We start from the raw sequence: 9932 nt of genomic DNA on the forward strand, positions 1-9932 counted from the left end.
AATGAGGGATTGAATCGTTCTCCAAGGGACGCTCAGTGACACGAAAATCTTGTATCCATCCCCTGACTTGTGCAGAGTTGCTTCGAGTGTTCTTTTGCCTTCACTGTGTAGTTACAGCCAGAAGCACTGATTCAGCAGTGACTGGACCTTCCACATAGAGGTGTCTTCATACCACAATCACTGCACTCAGACGTTCTTAATTTAACTAACTGTGTCATTTCTCACACCGATTGGCTGTAACCACTTATTTTACATTTAATATTTTTAAATAATTGACATTACTTCGCAGAAATCCGTTTTCACTTCGGCATCAAAGAGTCTTTTTTTGGCAAATTCTTGTCCAAAAAGCCCAATTAGCACGATTCAGTGTTAAAAAGCAATAAAAGGGGAAACTGTTTGTAGGCACTGTCTCGTTATGGCTCTCTGTCAATAAACATAGATAGAGATCTGGTCTTGTTAGCTCGTTATATCTGCCCAGGGGCGTTACCAAGATGGCTGCTGAGTGGCGAGGACTTTGATGAAACCCAGCAGTTGCAACAGAACAACAAAGAACAACAGCGAAACGCGGCCTACAAAAAACCGAACAGACAGACTCTGAGCTCCTGTCTCCGTCAGCGCAGATCTCATCTGTTTCATGTGCAGTCCAATGATTCGTCACACTGTTGTGCGTCTCCTCCTGTTCTCGGAGCAGTCGTCATTCCTCAACCCCAAGGAGCTGTCGCTGGAAAGCTGCTGCGGCTGCCCGACTGTTTGTGTGTCTTCGCCAGTGTGACTAACACTTTTGGCAAACCGGCAGAAGTGTGCCATCCACCAGGAGGACGATCGCTTTGACTCTGAATCGGGGCTGTTATTGAACGTTTCAGTTAGATGTGAGAAAACAAATGGAGCTGGAGAGAAATCTAGATCACACACTTGAACTGTGTCAGCGTCCAATCAGAAACATCCATCAGCGTGATTGAATTCTGTTACTTTTTTTTTTTTTTTTTTACGCATCTCTTGGCATTTAATAATCAGTCTGTGAGTCACATACAAGCTGTTACCAGATAAACAGATGCTGGGATGATTCTGCGATATATAATCACAGTGTTTACGATTACTCATTACATTAGTCACACGATGCTCTCTGTGTGTGTGGAAAACATGTCATCGCCAAAAGATTCTGTTTTGTGCCTTCAGCCACGTGTGAGCTTATTGTCCTTTTCTGGTGTAACGTAAAACAGCAGAAGAAATTCATGAGCAGCAGCAGCACACTGTGATCTGTATGTGAGGAAGAAGCAGCTGTATTAATGCAGGAATTCTGTGGGTGAAGTCTACCTGTAACAACTGCTCATCATTTCTTTCTTGGAAGTCTGACTTTGCTTGAAATGAACCCTCTGAACCTCAAAACCTGGCAGCCGGTTTGACATGTTACATTTTTTTTAAATGCCAAAATTCCATCATTTATCAGTGCTAGAAACTGTAAATTCAGAAGTAATTGTCCCTTTAACTTATCACGGGGATCATGCCTTTCTGTTAGGAGAATAATCCAAATGGAAGCTTACAGGTGTGATACTTCATCCAAATTTTTTGATTCTACATAACTCCTTTTAAAAAATTCTCAAAAATTAACCATTTGCTATGAACATATTGATTTTTTTTTATTTATTTATTTTTTCAAAAGTCCTTCTCACAGCTTTAAAGCCATCGGTGATTCAATTGCACCTGACTGCCACGTGACAAAAATTTATTTTTCGTTTACACAGAGCACATAAGACATTTAAGACAAGTGCAGAAACAAATGAAATGAAAAACACAAAAAATGAGAGCAAATAAATTAAATAATAGGCAGCATACTAATGAAAAGTAATAAAATAAAAATACAGCATGGCACAAGCAAGTTGCGATTCAACATGGTGAAATATCTTTCTGAAGCTGATATGCAGAGTAGGATTAAAACTAGATGGTTTACAGAAGTTGTAAAACTGCAATTAGTAAAAATCTACAGTATGCAGAATTTTATTTTTATTTTTTTTCCTAGTAAACTGTTTCCCGTTTATTATCATACCCTTGGTCCAGGATGGAATTATGACTGTATCCGGGATATTCCAATAAGCAGGCTTCAAGATGGCGGCGAGTTTGGCTGTGAAAACTAGTCTATGTATTGGACCAGCACCATCTACATGGCCTATAACAGCCCGTGTGTGAATAACTCAGTGAAATAGATCTCAGGTGAGCAGGTAATGAATAAACAAACAAAGACATTGCCTTCCGTGGCTGACCGGGGTGTGATGATCTGCCACGCATGACTGATGCTCGGCCCGTGAGCGTAACGAATGGCCGACCGTGACTTTAAATGGGCAAAAGTTACTCCTGGAATCAATTTTGGGGAATTTTGTTATGACAAAAACCAGGATTAGACATTATTCTGTGACAAGAAACGGGCTGTTTTACTATAGGTTATACAGGAAATTATTCAGGACGTTTTATGATTTTATGATTATAAACGGGATATTGTACAAAGCAGTATGACATTACGTGGGCAGCACTGTACTGGTACCACCTGTGGGCACTTGGAAAAATGTTGTACATGTTGATTTCCTGTTTTTTTCAACTTTTGTGTAATTAATAAATGAACTATCACAACTTTGATTTTTGTCTTATTTTCTGATTTATCACATTACATCATACTGCACATATGACATTTCTGACTTATTGCTCTTTGTAGCCGGGGTTGCACTGTTTGCATAGAGTTGCAGGACTTCATATTGCAGTGAAAGTAAGTCCACAGTGAGGGGAAAAAAAGGCCAAAAACACCCACTCAGAGGGTTAAAAACAAAAAAATGAAAGTGTGTGCAAAAGGGACACGTTCAACAGCAAATGGGGTGCATGCATATGGACTTAAAAGGGAAAGTCTGAGGTTTCTGCAGGTTTATCATGTAGTCAGTCTCACCTGAAAGCTCAGCGGTGAGTGTGTCCGTGTCTCCGTACTCAAACTCCAGGTTCGGAGACTCCATGGAGCTCTGTGAAGACCAAAACACACATTAGCACACATTATAGTATGAACCTGAAGCCAGCGAATCACAGATGTCCTGACACCCACATAGAAACAAACACAAACACACCACAGGCGATTCATGCATTACAAACACCTACCACTACTCTACACTCCATGTGCAGCCACACGCGTACACACTTTACCCACACAAACACTCCTCTCGCTCGTTTCGCAGCATCATGTGTGTTTTTCGATGTTATTACCGGCTGCTGGATTTCCAGGCGGCACTGATCAGTCATTTACTTTTTTTTTTTCTCTCTCAGATCCTCTTATGCAGAGCCACTTACAATTACAGGTGCTCTCTACGGGCGCAGACAGCTACAGCTTTAATCAGGCTAATTGAACAGTGACAGGAGGCTCTCTCTGGCAAAGCAGTCCGGGGTCGTAACGAGCAGCAGCGATGCACCGTCAACATGGCCCCATTTCAGAGCAGATTAGCTGCTGTTTCCAGGTAGAAGGCCTCTCGTGGCTCTGACTTTAGCCTCACCCTGTGATTAGCACATGCCCATGAGACGGACTGCTCACATCTAGTTTCTATCCACACACTCACCGGCTGCAAGCAGTGAAATCAAGGTTGCACACATCGAAAATCTTCAACTCTTCATTCACAAAAAGGCAGCAAACCTTGACTTTAGCCTGACGGCAAAGCAAAAATAAGATGGATTTTGAGTGGGTTTTGAAAAGCATGTGATGGTATACCCACCAACACACACACAAGCAGGCAGATTCATGCAAACGCTCACATTCTCAGTGCTGTAAAACAAACTATTCGCTTGGAAAAGAGTACATATGATCACAACATGAGACAGAAACTAAGACGCAATGAAAACGTTACAAGTCGGGCAGAACAACTGGGATTTTACTGACAGATATTTAGATTTGATTTGCAAGATATTGTTTTTAATTTAAGTTCAATATTCACCGCACGTGAGGTTTGAAACATGCAATTTTTAACAATTTTCTTCAGCAGCATAATCAATCCATAATAGATTGATGAGTTACGCAAAATTAAGCCCAATGGTCTTCAATGATTTCGCCACTTTTACCAACAGACAGTTTACATGAGCTGTAGTTGCAGCTTGGTTGCATTGAACTGAAGGTACGTAATCCTTATAAATGAGAGCTCTGGTACCAATGTCCACTAATCGTCTCAGAAGATTTCCCTCTTTTACAGGCAATTCAACAAATTATAGTGTTTGTTGCTATTCTGAATCTTGACACCAAGATTTTTATTTAAAAAGTATGTTGGTTCCAAACATCAATTATCGTCCGCAATCCAAAGACATTCAGTTGACTTTACGAAGCAGGAATCAGAGAATTTCAGCCTTTTTTTTTGTTAAACTGATTCAACAATCAAAACTCGACAAAAGACCTCTGTACGATAGATAGCATAAAGCCATACAAACAACAGTGTTTTCTGGTACATGCATGGGCAGCCATCTAAAAAAGGGGGGGGTTCATGTATGGGAATGACAAACAGTATCATGATAGCAAAGGTGAAACGTGTATTTGATCACTACCTGGGACAAAGAGGAGCAACGGCCTTGGGACTGGAAGATTTCTATCTTTTTAGTGGGGGGGTTGTGAGCTCAAATTTCCCCAAAGGGATTATTAAATATTCATTTCATGCTAATGTGAATTTAGAAACAGTCCCAACAGCACCAGGAAAGCTTCGAGGGACGGATGTGAGCTGTGTTTAACCCCGTGAAGACTGCCCCGGGGGCCGGCCCAGGACTGTAAATAAGGATGTTCTCTCTGAGTCAGCTTTCCTGGTTAAATAACTCCGTGTGCTGCCATGTAACCGTCTCCTATAAATACCTGCTGCAACCAAGTCAGCATGAAGCGGAGCATGCAGGACGTCGGCCGGCAGTTTGTTTATGACAGCGAGCTGCTGTAATGCCATTTGATGTCGTTACTGCACTTGTAAACCAGGAAATGAAAACCACTGGGGAGCGCCGATGATTGAGGAAAATTACTTCTTATTACTCAGAGTGGAGATGAAGAAGGCCTGCGGGTCTGTGGCCAGGAGCTTCACCTTCACAACCTGTTAGAAACTCTACAAATCACTATGAAGTAAACCACAGCGCACGGAGGAGATGAAAGTTTGGGGTGGCCGAGCGGTGCAGTGCATCGTTACAAATTCAGCTTTTAGACAGCATGTGATCAATAGCAATAAAAGGTTACAACCTCAGATATACAGGAGCTTGTTGTGGGATATTATCAGTGTTAGCATTCATTCCTCATTATTGACTCATGTGTCGTTGCTTTTTTTCTATGATTAACAGCAACATAACCAAAAAAAACCCTCACAAGTGTCATTTTGACTCCACTAAACTCTAACTGATGCCCTCAAGTATGTGACGCCTCCTTTCTCCCAGCTGAGGCCCACTCAGTTGAGACCAGTGAAAAGAGGTCAAACAGAGGACAAACACAAAATGTAACACGAGAACTGCTTCGGCTTTAGCATAAAAAAAGAGTCAATGACCTCGTTGATCATATTAAAATCTCACTGAGAAAATGTGTGTTCAGGAGTTTTAAAGGTCATACAGTGTGTCCTTTTAGAGCAAATTCATTAAAAGTTTCTCATATCTCTTTTTGCAGATCAAAATACTGCAAAGATTGGTTCATTCATCGCTTCATAACTGCTTGTTTTGGTCCTGTTTTAGCTGCTGCTGTCCACACCAGCTTCAGGAAGAAGACTCTCTCTGCATCCATGACTGACAGCACTGAACAAAACAGCTCAAAGACATGAATCCATCTATGAGACTTTCCTTTGATTTCTTCTTCATAAAACCACGACTCGAGCTCTGCAGAGCTGCAGCTTGCAAACAGCTCTGAAGCGACCGCTGGTGGATCACATTTCAATCTCTATTTTATACTCGCTCTGTTGTTCGACCACAGAAACAGCAAAAATATGTAATGAGAACAGCTTTTTGGGGAAATCAGCTGTTTTAAAATGCAGAACATGTGAGCACAGAGAGCAGGAGAGAAGCAAACAGATGAAAACACTGGCATGGAAACACAGGAACACATACAGTCCTTATTGTTTGGTTTCAAGTTAGTTTCCAACATCTCTGAATGTACCTCAACTTGATGACAGAAATAAACACCTACACATCCTAATAGCTTCTACTTTACACCTTTAAAATGTCTCTCCATTAATTGATTTATCCCCTAAAATCTACATTGTTTAGATCTATGATGTGCTTCTTGCCCCTCTTCCCTCGCTGCAGCTCACAAACATTGTAATACACACCAACACAAGCTGGAACAATGGAGTCATTCAGAAAAAAAACATGTTTGAACCGATTCTGAAGAGGAAGAATAAAATGAAAAAGCTGACAGGATTGATTCGTTTAGTTTCAGGAAGTCTGAATCCATGAGACTGTTATGCTGCAGGTTCAAGGCAGTAAGGATGTTTTCTAGCATCTAACAGACACCATAAGGAGACGATTTCTAGGCTAAAAACTTGAACTTTTAATCTTCAACAGCAGATTGAAAGCAAAGCTTTTCAGTTTGCAACATCAAACCCTGCACTTCTGCAAAGACAGAAGCAGGGATTGTTTGATATTCTCTCTGGATAAACGGCTGATCAGTCATCAAAGAGGAAAGCCTCGTCCTGCAGGAGAACTGGCATCCCTAAACCCAAAGTGACTCTTCTAGTCCAAACCCTTTTTTTTGTCTAATTCCTTGGAGCACCAACACACAATCCTTCCTCTCTTCACCCCTTTGTTTTCTCATCCAGCCCCGTTCGCCCGACTCTCCCTCCAAATCTGCCGCCAGCTGATAACGAAAGCCGTCCCCGCTCCAGCCTGGCACAGCTTCTGCTCTCTGCACCACATCAGCAGTGCAAACACTGGGCACAGTGTCAACGCCGACCACCCCCCCACTCCTAACCGACATATGCCGCCCGGACAACAGATGACTGACTCCGGCCGGCACAAATGGCCAACAATTCACACACACGACTGAATCGGGTTTGAGGTTAACTTCACTCAGCGGAAGGACAAACGGCGGAGAAGGCCGGACGGCATCAACACATGGCTTTGACGCCTTTAAAGTCCGCGTCATTCAGCCACCACGCCGTCACCAACCCCCTCCTCCGTCCCAGAATCCGAGATGAATATGCTCCAATTCCCTCCAAACCATTCAGCGTGCTCTTTCAAAGCACAATGAAAGGGCCCCGATCATCTCCGAGAGCTGAGCCACCCCAGGAATGAACCCCCATCTCCTTGTAATTTTTTCATGAGGAGGATGAATTATAGCTGCACGGCGCCAGAAGAGACGGTTGTACGACTCGGCACAAGCCAAATGTTTAGAAAAGCAGAAGAGACTCCTGCTTGCAGGTCCATATTTCAAAAGCTGACTCCAAACACTCTTAAAAATGGCATAAAATCTGCTTGTCAGCTGCACCTGTGGGACTGTTTCTGATCGCATAAAAGGAACTGACTTATTCAGATTAATTTTTGGATTATTTTAGAAAATCTTCAAACTGCTTGGTTTATTCAAATAACAGTGTTAAAAAAACAGCAAAAAAACAACAAATCCTTTAATTTTTAGCTAAAAAAATAGTGTTAATTCTCAAAATAGTTGCTGGTTAAGTGTCTTTTTAATGTGCAAATCTAATAATCCCTCCAGCTCTCAGATGTTGTCCTTGAAAAACCCATTGCTCTACAGAAAATGCTGCAGGTTCTAAGTCATGAAAAGCTTGTTTTCATTATCAGTTTATTCTTTCACTCAGCCCCAAACCCAAACTAACACATTACCAAAGACATTAAATGCATTTGTGGAGCTTCAATCAAAAGCATTCAAAAACCAGTAAAATATCAAAAATGGGTTTGATCTGAGTGAAGTCTTGGTTAAATGCAGGTCCAAATGTCAAAGGACACTGTGAGGACAGAGAGAACAGTGAGACATGAATCCTGCATTAATGTGAAATCCTGATCTGTTTGCTGTGGTCCTGACAGCAGCAGTCACATTTCACCACCTGCATTCTCCGCTGTAGGATTACTGCTGCTGGTTATTTATAGGAGCCGGCTGCCAAAATAACACCTCGCTGTCTGCCTGCATGAGTCCCTGCTGCTGCTGCTGCTGCTGCATGCTCTGGAGCCCAGACATGGACTCGGTGCATGAAGAGGACATTGAGCTGATCCGAAAGCTCCCCAGCAACAACAACACACACACATAGATAGATATATATATATGCGGACACACACACACACACACACACCCCTCCGGTGCGCTCCCGTGGCACCGCGAACGCCTCTCGGATTTACCTCCGACTCCTTCTGCTGCTCCTTGAACACATCTTTCCCTTTCGGCCTCTGTCTGTCGCCGTTATCGTTAAGGTTATTAATGATAGGTACCTCCATGTCCTCCGCCTGCATGGTTGACGGTGGCCGCGGCTCACTGGCTCCTCATACCGGGTCCGGTGGAGAGCTGAGACTGCACCGCGCCGGGAGGAGCGCCGACTCCGGAGAGCCAAGTTGAGGATCTCCTCCTCCTCCTCCTCCTCCTCCTCCTGCTGCTGCTGCTGCCGCTGCTGATACTCCCCCAATCTGTTTGATTCGCTGTCCCAGCGCGCCCCGAGAGGGCGGGGTTAGAGGCAGCGGAGAGGAGCATCAGCTGACAGCAGGAAGCCAAAACCATGTCAGGGTCCTCACGTGGAGGCTGAAGGTGTGCCAGGACTCAAAACACTTCATTCCCAAACAACTGCTGAACACAATAAGCCCATTTTCTGCAGCATACTGTGTTTTTTTTCTGCACTGAAACCAGATGCATGAGCAGATTGTTTTCCTTCCTCAACTGGAGAAAAACTTCTAAATCTAATTTGTACTGCTGTGGTTGGAAAAGGGTTCAAGTTAACCAACCACAAAGTGATCTAACAGTTCAATTCTCAGCCATTAGTCAAGTTAAAGATAAAATAGTTTGACTGGATTCATTGATACATGTCAATAAAAGGCCTTATTTAAATGACACAATGCTACAGTTGAATGCTGTTGAATGTCCTCCACTCCATTTATATGTCATCTCATGTCACGGCCGACCGACCGCGTGTCGCCACTCGAGGCCACGATCATCACATCCGCCTCATCCGTCTGCTGAATCAGTCGACTACGCAGACTTCTGATGAAGCTGTTGGTCTGCACAACGAGAGAATATCTGCTCAAACTGCGAGGAATCGTTCGAGGAAAGCCCGAGGCCTTGCTCTGACAGCGGTTATAATTGGCTCCAGGCGACGACCGGTCAAGCTTGATGGACACCAGCAAGATGGACGACGGATTAATCTCGTTTCTAGCTGTACAGAGAAGATGGCAGGCGTCAACATCGAGGCGGAGGAGTGATGGTATATGCATGGATTTACCATGGACAGAGAGCAAATCTGGATTTCATTGACAGCAATCTCAACACCCAACGATATTGACGTGAACCCTTCACAGCCAGAGTTCATCCACCACCATCACCTGCAGGTTTCAACAAGACATCAGACGTCTTCATGTCGGCACAACTATGCAGTGAAGCAGCTGATACTGCAGCCTGCATTCTCTCCACATATGTCGGCCATTAAACATCTGTGAAATGCTCTGGACGAACGTGTCGTCTCAGAACATGATCCTGTCCATCAACATGTCCTCCACCTTCACCAAGTCCTTCAGGAACCAACGTCATCACCTTCATGAGTCACAGATGTGTGATTCATTAGTGACCTGTGATTTCTGGTCTATGATTCTCCATCTGCACGTTAGCATTTCCAATATAGTGCATTCACTGTAACATTATTTTTATTTTAAAAAAAATTTTTAAACCGTATTTAACAATTTTTTCTAAAGAATTTAGCATTAATTTGCAGATGTCCCTGTTTTCTGAATTTACAAACAATAGCTACTGAAATCACAGG

The 9932-nt window shown here is 43.1% G+C and overlaps 1 protein-coding gene across 3 annotated transcripts in view; it reads right to left on the reverse strand.

Annotated features, from left to right (window-relative positions):
- The window catches only part of strip2 (striatin interacting protein 2), a 45892-nt gene extending 37385 nt beyond the window's left edge, over nucleotides 1–8507 (reverse strand). For 2 of the 3 annotated variants that reach the window (XM_008300587.1, XM_008300586.1), the window contains exons 1-2: nucleotides 8401–8507; nucleotides 2930–2999 (exon numbers count right to left, since the gene is read on the reverse strand). In XM_008300587.1, the coding sequence (XP_008298809.1) occupies nucleotides 2930–2999; nucleotides 8401–8421 (91 nt within the window). In that variant the 5' untranslated portion in view covers nucleotides 8422–8507. Of the gene's footprint in view, nucleotides 1–2929; nucleotides 3000–8310 lie in introns of all 3 variants that reach the window. The other variant, XM_008300585.1, reaches the window with a different exon arrangement.
- Between the last annotated feature and the right edge of the window lie 1425 nt (nucleotides 8508–9932).

The sequence above is a fragment of the Stegastes partitus genome, unplaced genomic scaffold, assembly GCF_000690725.1.
Source record: "Stegastes partitus isolate 25-593 unplaced genomic scaffold, Stegastes_partitus-1.0.2 Scaffold1562, whole genome shotgun sequence".
Lineage (NCBI taxonomy): Eukaryota > Metazoa > Chordata > Actinopteri > Pomacentridae > Stegastes > Stegastes partitus.